The 19,212-nt window shown below is 50.0% G+C and overlaps 7 protein-coding genes across 7 annotated transcripts; 5 read left to right on the top strand and 2 right to left on the bottom strand.

The window, feature by feature from the left end:
* Nucleotides 1–849: 849 nt before the first annotated feature.
* N7525_006559 (ribosome biosynthesis protein RRB1) lies at nt 850–2,453 on the bottom strand (the record flags this gene model as incomplete). Its single annotated transcript, XM_002568928.2, has 3 exons — nt 850–874; nt 932–2,192; nt 2,258–2,453. 3 exons carry the CDS (start codon nt 2,451–2,453, stop codon nt 850–852), a joined length of 1,482 nt encoding a protein of 493 aa, XP_002568974.2.
* A 570-nt stretch (nt 2,454–3,023) lies between these two features.
* N7525_006560 (Spg1/Tem1 GTP-binding protein) lies at nt 3,024–4,315 on the top strand (the record flags this gene model as incomplete). The annotated part of the gene is made up of 4 exons (XM_002568927.1): nt 3,024–3,669; nt 3,729–4,021; nt 4,071–4,145; nt 4,217–4,315. The coding sequence occupies 4 exons, from the start codon at nt 3,024–3,026 to the stop codon at nt 4,313–4,315; spliced, it is 1,113 nt and encodes a 370-aa protein (XP_002568973.1).
* A 776-nt stretch (nt 4,316–5,091) lies between these two features.
* On the top strand, nt 5,092–7,305 carry N7525_006561 (uncharacterized protein; the record flags this gene model as incomplete). Its single annotated transcript, XM_002568926.1, has 1 exon — nt 5,092–7,305. The coding sequence occupies one exon, from the start codon at nt 5,092–5,094 to the stop codon at nt 7,303–7,305; it is 2,214 nt and encodes a 737-aa protein (XP_002568972.1).
* Nucleotides 7,306–7,785: 480 nt separating this feature from the next.
* On the top strand, nt 7,786–8,757 carry N7525_006562 (uncharacterized protein; the record flags this gene model as incomplete). Its single annotated transcript, XM_002568925.2, has 1 exon — nt 7,786–8,757. One exon carries the CDS (start codon nt 7,786–7,788, stop codon nt 8,755–8,757), a length of 972 nt encoding a protein of 323 aa, XP_002568971.1.
* A 2,318-nt stretch (nt 8,758–11,075) lies between these two features.
* Nucleotides 11,076–14,003, top strand: N7525_006563 (uncharacterized protein; the record flags this gene model as incomplete). Its single annotated transcript, XM_002568924.1, has 3 exons — nt 11,076–11,410; nt 11,464–13,356; nt 13,406–14,003. 3 exons carry the CDS (start codon nt 11,076–11,078, stop codon nt 14,001–14,003), a joined length of 2,826 nt encoding a protein of 941 aa, XP_002568970.1.
* Nucleotides 14,004–14,491: 488 nt separating this feature from the next.
* On the bottom strand, nt 14,492–15,238 carry N7525_006564 (uncharacterized protein; the record flags this gene model as incomplete). Its single annotated transcript, XM_061213772.1, is given in 4 exon segments — nt 14,492–14,613; nt 14,655–14,872; nt 14,941–15,178; nt 15,194–15,238. The coding sequence occupies 4 exon segments, from the start codon at nt 15,219–15,221 to the stop codon at nt 14,492–14,494; spliced, it is 606 nt and encodes a 201-aa protein (XP_061068203.1). The 5' UTR covers nt 15,222–15,238.
* A 2,016-nt stretch (nt 15,239–17,254) lies between these two features.
* N7525_006565 (sugar porter family MFS transporter) lies at nt 17,255–19,066 on the top strand (the record flags this gene model as incomplete). Its single annotated transcript, XM_002568922.1, has 3 exons — nt 17,255–17,559; nt 17,661–17,861; nt 17,929–19,066. The coding sequence occupies 3 exons, from the start codon at nt 17,255–17,257 to the stop codon at nt 19,064–19,066; spliced, it is 1,644 nt and encodes a 547-aa protein (XP_002568968.1).
* Between the last annotated feature and the right edge of the window lie 146 nt (nt 19,067–19,212).

Consider the following 19,212-nt stretch of genomic DNA (forward strand, 5'->3'; position numbering starts at 1 on the left):
CCACATTACCACAATGCACAGCAGAGGTGGATCTCCCAACATCTTCGCGACCTTGGACTCTAATGTATATTGTACCACTTATATATTCTGTGTTTCCGAGTGGCATCGATATATTTCCACATAGAACCTAATAAACAAAGAAAAATATTCGCGGCTACTTCGTACACTACTAGCCACTAACCAACGCAGCCCTGGAGGATCATTGACCCGACTGGCCCATTGGTCGCACCCGACTCGGCCCCAGGCCAACTTGCGCCGAAAGGCGACCTGTGATATGTGCTAGGTCACGTCACATACAATAGGCTGCATATGTATGTATGTAATATGTAGTATTTAATGGCGCATTGGCGATCTGACACGGGCCATCCTGTTTAGTGACTTTCTATAGGCGCAGGTTATCCCTGCTAATACCTTGTACATTTGTGTTAATAGGCGAGGATAAACACTTACGTAGCTATCTGGGTAAATCCGTGGAAGTAGTATTGATATGTATTTTCCGCTGCTCTGCTGATGTTTCGCACTGCAGATTGTGCCCCTCCAGAGGCGGAATCTCTTGATCCTAATTCCGCTGTTGACTGGAGGAATGTACATCAACACCACAGGCTTACGCATAGAAAAGTCGGGAGTGAATTATTGCCCAGGAATTTCGCGAAAAGAGGTCTATTTACTATGCCAGATATAAAGACAAAATCTTTTTCTTCACCCACCCTAACCATCTGAAGGAAAGGGTCTAACTCCGAGCATAAGGATATTGAGGAGCAAAAAATCCACAGAATTTAAATGGTATATGAGCAAGACATGGCACATGAAATTCCCGAGTCAGTCGGAGCGTAGATACATTTTCTTCGTCTAGACACTGATCGTCTTGAAAACACTATAAAACGGAGCTGGTTAGCTTGGTTCACGTCCCATTATCAAGAATATAACATACCTGAATCCACTGCTGCCGGTCGCCATGAGCGTACCAGGCATCTGTGCCTGCCAGTGGAGTTCCTTGACAGACTCCATGTAGTGCACGAACAACAGTTGCGAAGGAATGTCTGCCATGTTGGCCTGGCGGCTTTCTTCGTCATCCAGCTCGACAGCAAGATCCCAAAGTGTGACAGTGTTGTCTGCAGAGCCAACAGCCACCACACTGTCGTCTGATGGGTGCCATTCGATAGTGGTAATCGGCTCCTTGTGGAAGTCGAATGATGCAACGGGGGTAGATTTGATCTGAGCAGAAGGCGCCGAGGCATTGGGCTTCCAGTGACGCAAATCCCAGACTGCCCACTGTCCATCATCGGCGCCAGTAGCCAAAAGGTGAGCGGTCTGGTTAGACCAGCTCATAACGTTCACGTCGGTGTTGGAGACCTGGACGTCCACAGCGGGCTTACGCGACTTCGATCGCACATCCCAGACCTTAACGCTACCGTCACTGCTAGCGGATGCAAACACATTGCGCTCGTTGGGAGACCACTGCAATTCCTCAATTGAAGAAGCGTGGCCGGTGAACGGCCGGGTGTCGGTAACCCAGCCACCACCTTCGGTACGAGTGGTAGCATAGATCAATCCGTCATTGTCACCGGTCAACAGCTTTCCAAGAGGCTGGAGCGGAGACCAGTCCAATGCATATCCTTCGGTCTTGTGCATGCGCAGGGTCGAAAGAGGCTTAGATGCGGAAGGGGGAAGAATAGTGCCGGGAACATCAAAGCTGGAAAGGTGGGCGGTAACATCGTGAATGACGACTTGCGAGTTCTCAAGCCAGGTCGCGGTAAGGGTCTGCGGGGGCTTGGAGTAATCACCGGACTGGGAGGGGGTCTGGTGGGTACGAATGCGGTTCGTTGTTGAGCCCAGCGGGATCGACTTGTGCTCGAGAATGGGTTCACCCATGTCGTCGTCGTCCGAATCGCTCTCTGAATCCTCGCCTTCCCTCTCCATCTTGCTGAGGCCGCTCATCTTGAGAACCATGAGTTCGTTGTCCTTAGATTTCGATCCCTCGGCTTGTGTACCAGTAACAGCGTAGACAGTAGCAGGGTAAGTTCTGCGGTTATCACCGAGCGAATCGCGCACAATATCGAAGGAAAGGCATGGCCATGGTGTGCTGAGTGTGTGAAGCATATCGTAGGTGGAGGGATCGGGCGATAGAGTCTCTCCAGGAGCCAATTTTGTTCGTCCAGGAATGAAAGTCTCCTTGTCGACATCCATAGCTTCTATAAGATTGAAAATAGGTCAGTTCAGGTTGAACAAATTTGAAGATTCCATAAATAACGCGCACCCTTCTCTTCTTCCTCGCGCTCAGCATCTGGGCGACCATCCACTCCGGCTTCTAGGATCTCATCTTCACTCTCGAATTCATCCTCAAACTCGTCTTCGAACTCCCCCGCCTCGTCCATCGGGGCATCTGAAATTGGCCGCTCGCCAGCCTTGAGGGCGGCGGTCTGCTCGTCCACTTCAGCACTTCTCTTGGACATCTTGAAATCCGTGGAAAAGTGTTAATTATAAGAGTGCCGAGACCGAGGAGGGGGGATGTGCGATAAGAACTTTTTTTTCCGTAAATTTTGGCAACAGCGTGGGAGTGGCGCTAAACCTATCGTGGTTTAGCGTCAGATCCCAGTTGCCCGCCTCGAGCTGAAGGTACCTGAGAAGCCTTGACGTTCTTATTTATGTGCCTGGGCCCTCCTGTTTCGAAGGAATCACATACTTGACATTCGTTTCCAGCCTGGTTCCTGCATTTGTTTGCTTTGATTCGGACTTTCGTCGCGCCCCCCCAAATTCGGTCTGTTTACTCAGGGACAACCCTTGTCCGCTTGAACTCCCGAGAATCAACACAGCTCTCGGCTCCTTCAATTTTTCCCAAAACAATCCTTTGAGGCAATACACATGCAATCTCGCTAGATTGCGCTGGAATTTCAGCCTAAGGTTTGTGATATTGGTCAGTCACCTCCTGAAATCTTCCATCTAGCATGTATATGCTGACAGCCAGGGACTTGTTTGACAGGTTGCATCTCTGAATTCTACACCGAAACCGATCTTGAAACGTCATGGAGTTCAATAAGCCTAATTTTGAGCCTCTTGGCGCCCCTGGGGTGGAAGCGCCCGCTGTTCCTGCCGTTGCCGAATCTGAGCAGATTGCCCCAGAGGATCAGACGCAACGGGCACACGAGCAAGCACACGGACAGGGACAGGAAATCCCGCCCGAGCAGCCTTTGGAGCAGCCTCTCGAACAACCTCTAGGTCAATCTCTGGAACAGCCTGCGCCTGTCTCGGTCAATGTGGAAGAGCCGGCTTCCGACCACACAATCAGCCGTGCCGCCATCAACAATGGCTACAACAGCGACTCGAAGGCGCATTATCACTCCCGATCGACCGACTTTCATCAATCTGCCCCCGAATATGCCGCCCAGGATACCGACCAGTCCCGGCAGAACTCATCTCCATTGCTCAGCCACCACCCCCTCCCTGTTCCCAACTCTAGGCCCGGGTCTGGACTCTCCAGTGGCCCAGAGCGTGCGGCTGGTGTTTCCCAGTTGCAGCAGCAAGACGCCAGCCAGCGTCAAGCCTCCCAGGCTAACAAGAACAGCGTGGTGATTAAAGTTGGCATGGTGGGCGATGCGCAGATCGGAAAGACCAGCTTGATGGTCAAGTACGTCGAGGGCAGCTGGGATGAGGATTACATCCAGACATTGGGTAAGTCGAATTTGTATCCACTCAGTAGGTATGTTCTTTCTGACTGAGAACTTGTCTAGGTGTCAACTTTATGGAGAAGACAATCTCAATTCGCAATACTGAAATCACCTTCTCGATTTGGGATCTTGGTGGCCAGCGCGAGTTTGTTAATATGCTACCGCTTGTCTGTAATGATGCCGTTGCAATTCTTTTCATGTTTGATCTCACTCGGAAGAGTACATTGAACTCGATCAAGGAGTGGTATCGCCAGGGACGTGGCTTCAACAAGACAGCCATTCCCTTCCTGGTGGGCACCAAATATGATCACTTTGTGAACTTCCCCCGTGAGGATCAGGAAGAGATCTCTATTCAGGTATTTGGCGATACTCGTAGATTTTCCCGCAGCAGCTAACATATTGCAGGCCAAGCGATTTGCCAAAGCGATGAAGGCTAGTCTGATATTTAGCAGCACCAGTCACAGCATCAATGTGCAAAAGGTATGTTGCAGCGATTCATATCCTACTCGACTTATTCCAAGTTTGATAGGACACATGCTGACCCACTGCAGATCTTCAAGATCGTTCTAGCCAAGGCATTCGATCTAAAGTGTACCATTCCGGAGATCGAGAATATTGGCGAGCCCCTGCTCCTCTACAAGAATGTCTAAGAATTGCGCGTTTGCCCTGACGATGATGTACATTGGGACGAAGTGACGCTGCTGATGATCGACGCTGGCCCTCTACCCTCACGGCTTTACCACTTTGTGAATTTCCCTTTCCTTTCTCCAACGATGTACCTGACCTTTCCTATGTTTGTATCACAGCCTCGGGCTCTTCTGAACAGGTTGCAGACTATCAGTCGGAGATCTCGAGGCTTGTTATTTTTTAACTGCTACCCTTCTCCTTGTCATTTTCTTGCTTCATCTTCATCCTTCAACATCTCTCAACGTACCTAGTTTTCCTTTCTCTTTCTCTTTTTTTTTTTCGTGTTCCAGATGAGGGCTTCACCGGCTTAAGGCGTTTGGGAGTCCAAATGATATTCTGGAAATACATTCGAACCTCTTCTGTTTGCAATACCTCTAATTCTTATATTGTAGATGTATATTGTGTGTGCTATTTACTCCAGGTACCTGGTGTTCCAAATATAGATCTGGATCCATGGGTACTCCGTACGTGGCAGGGCTGACCCCTCTTTAATTGAGCCTCCCAATAATTATTGTTTTCTCTTTCTTTCTTATGCACTGGAATTTCCCCGTTCTCGCGGGGATTCTAGTAGCTGAACCAATTATCAGCAATATTCGTATTTGCATGATTATCCTAGGTGTTTCAGAGTCCGACAAGGCTACTTTCGCCCCCGCCAAGCCAAGGACGTGGTACCTAAGCTAGAGCTGTCTAATTTATCTAGACACGTCTCGACTTTTCCCTTATTATATACTCAAGCACCATGGCCGAGGATCCTCAGTTGAATTCTATCCAGCAACGGATCGCCGCCCTCAACCAGTCACAACTGGCCCGCCCACCGGGAGGCCCTGGGCCATCATTCCGCCCGACCCCCGAACGGAGCGCGTCAGCCAACAACCCTCCCTCATATGATGCAGTCGGCTCTGTGGTGGATCGAGCGTCTGTCGGAAATGAACCCGCAGACGACAGAACCCAGAGGCCGGTCCTGCGGCCGCCTCCAATGGAAACTCTCCGGCCTGAAGTGAAACCAAAGCCAAAAGTCCCTCCGCCATTGCCCACGCGAAAATCAGATCGCCTGCCTCCCCCGACCCCCGCTCGCCCTGCGTTGCCACCGCGTAGAGCGACGGACCAAAAGCGTCGGCCATCCCTTGAATCGGTCACTTCCGATGCGTCACATTCGACAACGTCAACAGCGACAACTGCGGGGCGAGGCGCCTCGACAACCTCGGTGAACTCTACTGGGAACAACCGCATCAAGGCTCCTGCATGGGGCGAGGCAGAACTGCCTGCCCTTCCTCCGCGCCGATCAAAAGAGCAAGCTAGCTTGGAGCCGCCCCCGAGGCCTACGATTAGCAGTAAGAGGAGCTTTGGGAGCCTATCTGCCCGATTGAGCTCCAAAATATCGCTACCGGGGTCCAAACCACCCGTTCCTTCTCCTCCAAGTCAGCATGCACGGCCGAGTCAACCTCCTCGTCCCACCCAACCTCCACGGCCTACTTCGTCTCCACATCCTAGCGACCCACCTCCACGCTACGAGGCCCAAGAGGATCCCCCGGTGCCTCGACTGCCACCACGCCGGCCACCCGGGGTACATGCAGACACAAACCGGACTGGGGATGACTCGAGTGCCAGTCTGCCGATTCGGAGAACATTGCCTCCTCCGCCGACAGCTGCGCAAATCAAGGATGCTAGGCAGTTCGGGTTTGGTGATAAAAGTCCAACAATTCCACCTAAACCCAGTAAATCTGCCTCCAATGGAACACCACCACCAATTCCACTTGGCTCTCGTCCAGATCTATCCAAAATCATGTCTACAAAGCCACGCTTGAATGGATCAGCTGTGTCTCCAAGCCCGCCAGCCCCTACATCAGATACGGAATGCCTGACATGCCGGGACTTCTCAGGCCCCGATAACCATGCAGCCCAGTACCCTCGTGCATCGCTTCCCACGCAGGATATGAAGTGGCTGGCCAATGAGTTGACAGCACCTTTCCCATCTATGACAGATAAGGCACGCGCGATATTTACGTGGTTGCATCATAACGTCTTCTACGACACCTATGCCTTCTTTAACAACTGCGTGAAGCCCTCCACGCCAGCCAGTACTCTAGCAACTGGATTGGCAGTCTGCGAAGGCTACGCAGGACTATTTGCAGCATTAGCTACCCACGCCGGCCTCGAGGCTATAGTAGTCGGCGGCCACGGCAAAGGCTTCGGACACAACGCTCTTGCTCCAGGTGCCCCGGTACCGCCATACGAAGGCAACCACGCCTGGAACGCCGTTAAAATTGACGGAGGCCGATGGAAGCTAATCGACTCCTGCTGGGGCGCCGGAGCAATAGAAGGCGCGGGGCAGCCATACAAGCAGCGATTCGAGCCAGCAATGTTCTCGATTCCGAACGAAGAATTCGGTCTAAAACACTTCCCAGAAAACAGAGGCCATTTCTTCCGTGAGGACGGACGTCCCGATCTAACCTGGGAAGAATACATCCTGACGGACCCGGAACGACCAAACGGCGTCGAAGGCCTAAAGGTCTACAGCGATGCCGATAAGCGCAGCATCGGCCGCAAGACCTTCCACCCGCAAGGCCTGCACGTCTCCATCAGCACGCCGGGCGCAATGCGCTTCCAGTTCGGTCTCCTCTGTCCGCACTGGACACTCGCTCGCCACAGCCACATCCAGCATGCGGGCTTGTTCCTGCTTATGATCCATGGTGTGGATGGACGCGAGGACGATAGGCTTCCTTTCACGCACGTACCGGGCTCCGGACCCGCGGGCGGTGGCGAGTTCTGGTATTTGGATGTACCCAGTGCGCGTATGCTCGGTGCGCCCGGTCAGAAGCTGCAGTTGGCTGTGTTGACTAGCTTTGGGGATCGGAAGGATGCTAGTGGGGTTACGGTGCAGGAGTTCCAGGAGAAGGTTGGCCGGGTTGGTATGGCTTGGGCTTATGTTGCTGAGTGGGAGCTGGTCAGGTAGGTTTCTTGTCCATGATGGGGTGCTTCTATATTAATACAACGTTTCTCTTTTGATGAGTTGACCCTTGTTCGCAAGGTGTGCATATACTTCCAGGCGTATCATGTTAATTTAATATACCATTTTATTGTCCTCTCTGTGATCTGAGCGACGATGTACTCACTATCAGCACATGTATGTTCTCTGATGTTTTTTCAGTAGTTTTTTCAGTATAATGTGTAGCTTTGAAATGGTCGTAACAATGAGGACCACACTTAAGGAGTGTACATTGAATGTTAGCCCAACAAAAAAGGAGAGGGCATGAAAGACATGGTGGGGGGATGGCCAAACATGTCTTTCCAACCTTGGCAGGATGGGGTCGATAATTACAATAGCACCTTCCACCCCCCCCGGGGCCAGATTCACCTGTCAGAAATATCCCAGTACATCATGATGTATATATGCTAACCTCTTCAAACATCTTCAGGTCTCTGATCTACAACTATGCCCTCCTTGATGGATCTCCCTCTGGAGATCCGCCTCATGATCTTCAAAGAGACAATCAATGGCCGTCGCACCCCGCCCATGCCTCCATCCAAATCTCACAGGGGAGAAATCACATACTGGCAAGACAGGGACTCATGCCATCGTCATAAGCTATGTCATGAGGTGTCTGACTCGTCCAACAGCCTGCCCCTGCTCTTGATAAGTCGTCAAGCCTCGGTAGAAACTCAATCAATCCTCAATCGAATGAAGAAAACCACCTATGTCCTTGATCTTTCGATTCTAAATGAGGAGAAAATGTTTACAACCTGGATATTAGTTCCACGTCTTACGACACGCCTATCTGCACTACATATAGACGTGCGTCTTTTCGGACACATGTTCACCAGCAATGACGTCCAGGAGAGACGAGCAAGGAGATATCGTGGTAACAACGGTCTCAGTCGATTTTTCTACGAGTTTTTGGAACGATCCTTGCTGTATGGAACGCTGGACAAGAAAGGCAGCAGTGGAATCTCCTTGGAGGACCGCGTTATCACCGTTGAGAACCTCGTCCTTGACTTTCGCTCGGCGGAGACGAAGTTACCATTTCCCCCTAGTGACATGGATTACAGTGATTGGATGAAAAAGGACTTTGGCAACTCTAGGTTTAGCAATGAACAGGTGGACGAGGATGAAGCTCTGAAGTACACAACACGACCGGAATGGCCTTTATGCACTTGGAGTACTTGGTTGAGAGGCATGACTATTATGCGTAACATAAATGAGATGTATGGGGGACTCATTTATGAGAGAATTGGAACCATCTCCATGTTGGTGAATGGGGGACTGGAGACTACCGTTGATCTTACGGGTGAACTGGCTAAGGTGCACGTTTATAGCCCCCTCGATACCTGGGTAGAAACGACACTCGTGGGAAGGGAAGCTCATGGGTTCCCTTTCGTGCAGCCGCAGGACCTAGATAGGGGGTGATTCTTTTTGGCTTGGGTAGATGAAGGGCAAGGTCTCTTGATGTCAATGGGTGACCTCTAATTGACCATAGTAATTTACAAAGTCAGCAAAAAATGGCAGCCAAGACGCGCCTTGCCGGAAGTAGTTTAAATAGGTGTGCAAATAGGGGTTCTCTATATCTTATGTGGAGAGAGAGACAGCTTGTAAACAGCCTTCAAAAATTGGAGATGCATGCATTTATATGGGAGAAAACGGCTTCATTTCATACATGGAGAGAGACAGCTTGTAAACCACCTTCAAAAATGGAGATGTATGCATTTGTATGGGGATGAAAAGCTTCATGTTTATACGAGTGATTTACAATACACTAGAGCGGTGTAGAGGGCGGTGCCAATTAAGGCATCCAGGCATCAAGATCCCCTAGTAAAAGGGGTTTTGACCCCTTATACCGCTGCGTAAAGGTCGGAGGTCCCACTACTATGTAATACAACATATGGAGCGGTGTTAAAAGCGGTCTAAAATCAGGTATAAACCTGGCATTTTAAGTCACAAGCCTGGAAAGTCAGGCATATGACCTTTGGCCGTTATGCCCCTTCGCAGGAATAGTATACAAGCGGCACCGGGGCTGGACACAGCTCCGACACCTTTTAAGGTGGATTTGGTAATCGCTCAATGCAGCCCGGGAGCCCTGGAGCAACGCAGCAACCTACGATACATAGTCTTTTGTTAGTCTTTTCAGGCCAAAACGTCATCTATACCAATTAAACTTTCTAGAAATAATCGGTCAGGAAAACGTGATTGGATAGCCGAGTTTCATATGACCTATTTAGAAGGCGGCAAACATCCATTACTATGTCCACCGTTGCATATATCTTCTTACACTCCTCTCTACTCTCTACTTCTCTTACACTCCAAGCTTTAACTACGCTAAAAACCAGTTTCGAATAATGGAACGGATCTACAACACCCTTCGCGAGAATAGGAAGCTTCCTATGACAGACGAGCAGCTTTCAGACCTCGGAGTCGATTTTCATCAGTTTGATATCCGCACTGGTACGATTTCTTCGCCATCGGTTACAAGCTACTTCCTACCTCGGGTTGATTTTCGAGATGTTCTCGATTCAGATCTAGCAGCTTCACCCTTCCTAGAAGTTGCAAGCTTTTCTGAAGTGCCAGGTCCTCACCCCTACCCATAGAATCTTGATACAATCAAGATAGCCATGTTCCCAGATATGATGACCGAACAATATAACTATTTCGAGACCTTCAGCTTAGGGTCATTCATCGACAAGAGATCCATGATCCGATTGTGTCTGACCAAAGCCCTGCATTGACAGCAACGAGCACAATTCAACTTATCCTAGCATCGACTGATCCTCATACTAGATATAGTTTTGGTGCTACCACCATTGTGGTATGCCCTAACATTTTATGATGTATGGAAGGTCACACAATTTGATTTTGCTATGAGTGTATCTTCCTACAACAATCCTGGACACCAACATTGGAAGAATTCAGCTAGCAGAATAATGACTTACATACATGGTGATAATAGAAGATGTATTGTATTGGAGTTTATTCTTGGAGCTCAAATGGTAGATTACCCCAGATTTTTGTGTGCCAAGCTCAGTCCCATGTCGATCAACATATTTGCCCTTGGCAACAAGGCTGAAAGAGGGAATTGTCAGCTAGCTCGCCTCATTTGGATAATGAGGTAACATGATTTGCAACCTGTCTACCTACCATGTGGAAATTTTGTCCGTAAGAGACTGCTGATCTGGAAGTTCCCCTATATTATAACCTATTTATCACCACCAGAGAAATTTCTCACAGACCGACATACCAACAGAAATTCCTCCCATATATATATATATATACATACATAGGAAGAATGCCAGGCAAATATCGGCATTTGATTTTCCATCTTAGTGCTCACCTCTCAATTGACAGCTGCCTGCTTAGGCCAGAAAAACTGGATACCTAATAATAATTGTCTCAGTCTGAGAAGCCGTATACATTTGTTTGCTTCGTTTGCTTGGTTTGTTCAGTTTGTTTCCGAGGGAACCGTTGATCGCTGCTCTGATTGGCTTAGTTTCGTGGGGACCGACCCGTACCACTTGCCCTTCAGGGTAATTTCGCACGTGGACACTTTCCGTGCCAAGAGGGTTTGAAGAGCCCTGGAGGGAAAAAGTCCCCGTTAAAGCGGATGAACCTGTGAGATTATGCCCCGCCCTATGTTTTTGAACTGGATTTTCTATTTTCCATCTTTAGCGTAATCTTTCTCTTATCTTATGTTTTGAGTACTCATCCCTTTCCCTTCAGAGGGTGTTGTTGGCACCATGAAATCTTCATTGCATGGAGGAGACGTCTCCGGGCTCCGCCGGCAGCTCGAGGAGTCAGCCATTTTCGCCCTCAAGGTCGCCAGATCCCCTCAGCTCTATCTGGACAGTTCTCGCACATATTTCTTCTCTATCACTTTCATCTCCCTCATACTGTCAAAATGCTTCCATCTCTGCGTCCATCTCACGTCCCTTGCGGTTCCGTCGCTCGTCCCATGGGGCCCCACCTTCTTCCTGGTGGACATAATCCTCATTCTGATCGCATGCTTCCTGACGCGTTCGTTTGAATCGCGGCTCCGGCAGAACGTAGCCGCCGTTGTAACTCTTTTATTCAGGTGAGCTGTCGTCCGGACTCATAAAGCACAATAAATTGCTAATTACATCCCAGTTTATATATCTCGTCTATGACCTCCGCCAACATCTCCTTTTATGTACATACAGGCGCAGAGATTCCCTGGGGGAAATCGGAGAGTTCTGACGAGGACGACCTCAGTCCAGCTACTCAGACTGTCCTGTCCATGTTGACTGTCGCCATGCTCATAGACACGTTGATCATGATCGGTGCGTACTTCGCTACGCCGTGTCTATTCGAAGCCACCGAAACCTTCCTGGGGATTTGGGCTTCGTTTTTGTTCTCTCCTTTCCGCCGATACCTTCGACGAGGAGCTCCATCAGATACAGAGACCTATCAGCAGATTGAAATCGATGACTATGATGAGGCTCATAATGACAGCGATTCCGTATCGCAACTGGATATGCCTCAGCCTCCATCCGAGCAGAAGCAGAAGCGGTCGTTGCTGAAGCGTGTTCTCGCCATATCATTCGGCTTCATCACAGTTTTTCTCATTTGCATTCGTCCACGCGGTGCAGAGTACAGCTATCTCTCTGATTCCCTGTCTTTCGCGCCATTCGGCAGCCACGAATATGTGCCCGCTCATGAACGTCCCACGTCAGCGAGTCCAAGTGCTGCTCCAGACAGTACCTCTGGAAATGCTCCAACAAGTACTCCAGAAAGTCCCCCGGCAAGTGCTCCGACAAGTGCTCCGGAAAGTACACCGCAGAGTACCCCGGAAAGCGCCCCGAAAATCGCCCCAGACAGTGCCAGCTATGGAAATGTTACTACTGGAAACTCAACCTTGTTATCGGCCGATTTCAGCTGGCTGGAAGGCCACACCGCTTTGGACTCCTTTCCCACATTCGACTGGTTACCTTCGTACAATTCGTCAGATGAGGTTCCGGCTTGGTCTCCCTTCCGTATCAATAAGCACAACAAGTCTGACTATGTGTATGAGCACTACAACCCGATGAAAGATCCTTTGCACACGCCAAACCTCCAGAACGATATTCTGGAGCCTGTACGTGAATTTCTTCACAACGGAAGTGTGAAGATTAAGCATGTCATTCTCATTAAGTTAGAGAGCACTCGACAGGACGTGTGGCCCTTCCGCTCAGACTCTTACATCATGAAGCACATCAATGAGTCTTACCCGGACGGCATCCCCGAGGAGGTCCAGGATAGGCTCGCTAAGCTCACTCCTACCGCCGAGCGTTTGACCGGACATAAGACCGGATTCCGTAAGGAGAGCGATGATAATCCGAAGCCATATGGTGGCATCAGTACGAGGAACGCCTACACATCCGGGACCTACACGCTGAAGAGTATTACGGGCACTGTATGCGGAGTGAATCCTATGGCTGTGGAGGCCAACCTCGAGTACCTGCACGATATCTACCAGCCCTGCTTGCCGCACATACTCGAGGCATTGAACAACCAGCCAAACATCACTAGTCAGATTGAAAGCAATAGTCAGACAGATGACTGGACTTCCTGGCCGTGGTACACTATGTGGATGCAGTCACACCCCGACGACTGGGATAAGCATTACATGCTTTCTCCTGCTTTGGGGTACCAAGACGTCATGGCAAAGAGGACAATCGATGCAGCTGGCGGTGAATATATCCCAGAAGAGACAGAAGAGGAAGAGGAACATGGCCATGAGGATAAGGTGCTGAAAAAGTATCTCCGGGATGTCATCGACGATGCCAAGAAGAACAACACTCGCCTGTTCCTTAGCCATCTAACCCATAATACACATACCCCGTATTATATACCTGGTGATTATCAGGAGATGATGGGGGATGTCTCCAGTGAACGGAATGAGAAGTTGAACCGATACTTAAATACCATGGCCTACCAGGATGAGTGGATAGCCGACATCCTGGAGCTTCTCGATGATGCCGGCATTGCCGATGAGACCCTTCTTGTGATGACTGGTGACCAGTAAGTTCTACCTATACTCGCAGCCCGTCCAGGCTCTAACTTAATCTAGCGGTCTATCACTCCCGAACGATGGCGGTATAACCGCCTGGCATTCCCCTCACGTCGGCAATTTCCATGTGCCGCTATTCTTCTCGCACCCTAAGCTACCCCAGATCGAGGTCAACAATGCCGTCCTCTCCACACAAATCCTCCCCACGATCCTCGATCTCCTCGTGGAGACCTCCTCTATTGACGAGGAATCCACCAAGATCATCAAAGATCTACTCCCTATGTACGAGGGCCAGTCGATGATTCGCACACTTATCCCCGAGCACAACGGCAAGCAAGAATGGCATTTCTCCACGATGAACCCTGGTGGAACGTGGTTCTGCATGCGGGCGGCCGCACAGCCGTACCGCTTGGTCGTGCCTCTCAAGCCCGACGCTAAGTGGCGGTTCACCGATGTTGTCGCCGACCCATTCGAGCTCAGTCCTCAGGAAGATCTCCAACTCCTGTTTTTGATCGACGCCGTGCGGAAGGAGCATGGACCCGAGGCCGTGAAATGGCTCAGCGAGGCGGCCCATGTAGCCAAGTGGTGGGTTGCGGAGAACCACCGTCGCTGGAAATATGATCCTGAGAACCCGGAGAACAAACCGGAGGACGAGTGAAGCCCTATCGGGCGGACGTGAATCTCCATGCTCTCTGATAGCACTGAAATGCTGAGAGGCCGTATGCTCCACGGATAGAGGAGCTGGTGGTGTTTACCCAAGTCGGTTCGTGTACATAATGAGGTCAGGAGCGGTGCTCTGTATATTTTTCGGGGTGTCGATAGTGCCCGATCGGTGTTTTCACAAATGGCTGTAGATCTTGATGAATGATCTACGCGGTCATCTGTATGTAATTTTACTTTCCATAGCTATTCAATGCGATATCATTACCCTCGACCGGACCTCGATTTCACAGGTGAAGCAGCATGCCATCCAGCATTCTCATTGGATAGGAAAAAGACCATCATTTGGACAGGAACAGAGTGATTGGATAAACGCCTGGCTTTGGACTCTTTTGAAATTGGAAATGCTATGCTATGCATTTCCTGAGCTTACCAATCTAAAACCTTGAACTTGCCTCTGTACTAGGTCCTCTCATTCCGCGTGATTTACCTGCCGGCTCGAGGCCCATTTATGAATAGGTTCCCATTTCCGGCACGTACGTAGTCTCCATGTCCAGGGCCAGCGATGTCACCCGGTCCTGGAGAGCTTGGGATCAGTTGTCCTTCTTCTGCCAAAGCATAGGAGTTAGATCTGCATGGCATTGAATACTATGCCGCAGGTAGTTGGTGCATTGTTCCGCGTGTCCCATTGTGTAAGACTCTCCATGTTCTTTCGCGAAAGCAGTGTGGTTATAGTAGGGTAAGCACAAAAACTGCCTCAAACGGTTCTGTTCCAGAGGTGAGCTGATATCCTGAATAGTTGAATAGCTGAATAGTTCAAATAAGAGAAAACCCACAAGGCAATGGAGCTGGTGATTAACCTGCACGCTTTTCCCAGATAGTCAGTAACTCACAGATTACATCTACTAAAGTAATAGGGATGGAGAGCGACTAACCCAGTAAAAGACTTGCCATCCTGTGGCCACGAAAATGTATCATCCGCAAATTCGATTCCAGTTGCATCTAGATTGAATTTAGCCCTACTATGCTTTATTAGCATCATCAAAGGTCCCTTGCCAAAATGAAACAAACCGTGTATAAAGCGTCTCCATGCATCGTCGACCTCTTGACTTGGCGTTCCGACATAAAGATGATCATCACTGGCTTTCATCTGCCGCTTTTCGAACTTCTTTTCTACCTAAGACACACCGTCAACCGGCGAGCCCTCTGGGGCCATCAGAAGACCGTCGATAGCTGCAGTCAGATTAGTACCAATTTCGTTTTCTACTATATTGGGTGCTTCGAGAAGGAAATGAAATTACTAAATTCTACCAGCCATCAAGGCTTCGGAACAGAGAATTTACTTCGTACGTTAAATCGTAGCATGGCCGCATAGAGCGTTTTAGTTGCACATATAATTCTACTGCTAGCATATCAATCAACAGCACTACCATACTGGTATGGTTGAATAGGCGGTCAGAATGTGGGAAAAAAAGACCTCGTGTTGTGTCTGAGTATGGAGGTAAGGGAAGGGCTTCGGATGTCGGCTTCACGTGAAAGGAACGGGGGAATTGCGGAGTTTGATCAGTACACCAATGAGATAGATCGAAAGCCGCAAGCTTAATATAGAACCCACGCATTTCCCCCCTGCTTTATCCACACTGCGATGCCCTACAGTATAAGTTGAGTCAATTATACGAAGGACAAATAGCAGTATATTTATACTAATCTCGCATATTACCTTAGAAAGTGGCCCAGATAAGAGAGGCCCCGGTCAACCTGCCTATGTATATCCGGAGTGCTCCGTACGGAGCACTCCGTATGGAGTAAGAACATGCGGAGTACATTGTATACAAGATCCCGGTCATTTCTGGAATGCACTTTAACTAGGTTACCGTAGAACGCAACGGCCTGCACGATCGATGTCAGTGGCTTGGACCGAAACTACTGGGGAACCCTGGAAAAGTTCTCTCGGTGAGCGCAATTGGGATTTCCCCAGTCCTCCGCATGTTTTCCACGCGGGGAATGTCACACCGGAGATATCTAGATGAAAATGGCCTCGAAAATCTAGATGAATTATCGACGATGTCCGGAGTGAAAACGTGGGAATTATTGATCCACCCTAGTTCACAGCCACTAAGAAGACCAGGTCATCCATCGCGCTGAAACACAATCTAAGTTTACAGCAGAGGCGAACCACGAAAAAGCAAAAAAAGAAACAAGCGACACAAGAATTGCCAACGCGGGTCCAGAAGGGGAAAAAAATCACCGCAGGCCGAGCTCAAGCCGAGTCCACTTCGGCGAACGGCAGCCACTGAAAGTCCACGAGAAGCCGTGTACCGTGCCGTTCTGGGAAAGTGGCCGTAGTCGGGGCCCCGGACTACTGTGTGCTCGGGTCACCGGTTGGAAGGGGAGACTTCTCATTTGTTACATGTTACATGTCCTGGTGGACACTCCGGCTAAATTTGTAAGGAAAATTACAGTAAGATTACCCCGGTACGCGTTGTGAAGGGTGGTTACCCATGCAAGTGAGACCTGTTTCCTGATGTCTGATTTCTCGACAGGGAAATGATGTCCCCAGGCACGGTTTTGTGGGTTGATCTGGGGATATCCGGAAAATCGTACCATATGCACTCTGGCCCCTTTTTTTGATTTACAAGAACCACAATTTTATTTTCTCTCCAGATGTCTCTATATCTACCTAAGGTATGCCCGAAAACGCCACTGCCGTCCCACGCCGATTGCAGAACTTAGCCGACTCTCTTTCAAAACCCGAACACGGCTTCCGGGTTCGGGGAAACCTTGGAATTCTCTCAATTACCGCGCTTGGCCTTGTTCGGCTTAGAAATTTTGTCTCGTGGCCCATTCCCCGGATCCCAGTCTGTACTGGTGTATGTCCACCAATCACCGTGGAGTGGGTGGATAAGCATAATCTACCTTCCACCAATCAGAGTGCACAGGGGTAGCTGGGGTTGCAAGCGGAGTCTTGGCATAATCTGGATAGTGTACTCCGTACAGATGGTCAGATATTTTACATTAATTTCTCTCTCCCCGGACATAACACGGGTCAGCGAGTGGGGAGGGAAAAACAGAACGGAACAATACCTATATGCGGGTGGATTTTATTAGTCGCGCATTGCTGTAGAGAGTTTTCCCCGGTATGTCTTCTATTTAAGTAGGGAGGTTTTTCCTCGTTCCTTTTCGGTTTTTCTGTAGATCTCTTCTCTTTTCTTGCCTCATTGTTCCCCTGACTTGGGTTCAACAGTCACCATGTTTGTCGTAGGGAATCTCTACGTCATCACGGCGGTGTCCGTCATTGGCGGTGCCCTCTTCGGTTTCGATATCTCGTCCATGTCGGCCATTATCGGCACGCCGGCTTATAGGTGTTATTTCAACCAAGGACCTAATGGCCCTCCGTTCAACGACGATGACAAATGCAGTGGTCTCGATTCTCTATCTCAGGGTGGTGTTACCGCTGCCATGCCTGCTGGTTCTTGGCTCGGTGCCCTTATCTCTGGTTTCATTTCGGATCGTCTTGGTCGCAAGTATGCTATTATGGTTGGTTGTATCATTTGGTAAGTGGTTTCATGTTTTCATGTTCTCACGTTTGCTGGTTGCGTGGTTGCGTGGTTCGATTGGAAATGGTGTTGGACCGTCATGGCTAACATTCTGTTAGGATTATCGGCTCCGTTATTACTTGCGCTGCCCAGAACATGGGTATGCTTATTGCCGGGCGTGTCATTAACGGCCTCAGTGTCGGAATCGAGTCAGCTCAGGTCCCTGTCTATATTTCGGAGATTGCTCCTCCCTCCAAGCGCGGCCGTCTCGTCGGCTCCCAGCAATGGGCTATCACCTGGGGTATTCTGATCATGTACTAGTATGTGGCACACCTGTGGTTGGCATGCCAAGGTTGAATCAGTAGCTGACCTCTTTTTTCCCCACAGTATCTCCTTCGGCTGCTCATTCATCGGACATGGTAACGAATCCACCTCCAAGAACTACAGCGAGTCCGTCTTCCGTATCCCCTGGGGTCTGCAGGCGATTCCCGCGGTTCTCCTCTTCTTCGGAATGATGATCCTCCCCGAGTCCCCTCGTTGGTTGGCCCGCAAGGACCGCTGGGAAGAGTGCCAGTCTGTTCTAGCCCTAGTCCACGGTAAGGGCGATATGAACAGCCCCTTCGTTTTGGCCGAGATGCAAGAGATCCGCGACATTTGCGAGTTCGAGGCGCAGAACAAGGACGTCACCTACCTCGAGCTGTTCACACCCAAGATGATTCACCGCACCATGACCGGAGTCTGGACCCAAATCTGGTCCCAGCTGACCGGTATGAATGTCATGATGTACTACATCACCTACGTCTTCACCATGGCCGGATACAAGGGTGATGCCACCCTCCTCGCTTCCTCCATCCAGTACATCATCAACGTGATCATGACCGTGCCCGCCCTGATCTGGGTTGACCGCTGGGGCCGTCGTCCTACTCTCCTGATCGGCGCTCTCCTCATGATGACCTGGATGTTCGCCAACGCCGGTATCATGGCAACTTACGGTGAGGTCGTGCCCGGCGGTGTTGACGGTGTGGCCGAGGCGTCGATGCTTCTCGGTGGCGCCCCTGCCAAGGGACTGATTGCATGCACCTACCTGTTCGTGGCGTCGTACGCCCCGACCTGGGGACCTGTTTCGTGGGTGTACCCTCCTGAGCTGTTCCCTCTGCGCGTGCGTGGTAAGGCCGTTTCTTTGGCCACCTCGTTCAACTGGGCGTTCAACACGGCGCTTGGTCTGTTTGTCCCCACTGCCTTTGCCACGATCCGCTGGCAAACTTATATCATCTTCGGTGTTTTCTTGGTTGCCATGACTATTCATGTCTTCTTCTTGTTCCCTGAGACTGCTGGTAAGACTCTGGAGGAAACTGAGCAGATCTTCGAGGATCCCAACGGTATCCCTTACATCGGTACCCCGGCCTGGAAGACCACCCATGATACCAAGCGCACTGTTGCTGCCGAAGCGGGTGATGTTGAGGTCATTGGCGAGAAGCTGGCTGGTGCTGAGAAGCGTGCTGCTGCTCACACTGAGCACGCATAATGTTGAGAGTGTATAGAAGGAGTGATTAGTTGGCTCCGTTATAATGGGGTCGTGTTGTCTCTTATTTTCCCCCTTTTCTCTCTTGGGTTAGACATGATCAATGTCGATATGATGTCATGTAATACAATTCAACAAGTTGCATATAC

Source organism: Penicillium rubens (assembly GCF_028828025.1).
Source record: "Penicillium rubens strain IBT 27055 chromosome Unknown utg000003l_segment0_segment0, whole genome shotgun sequence".
In the NCBI taxonomy this organism is placed as follows: domain Eukaryota; kingdom Fungi; phylum Ascomycota; class Eurotiomycetes; order Eurotiales; family Aspergillaceae; genus Penicillium; species Penicillium rubens.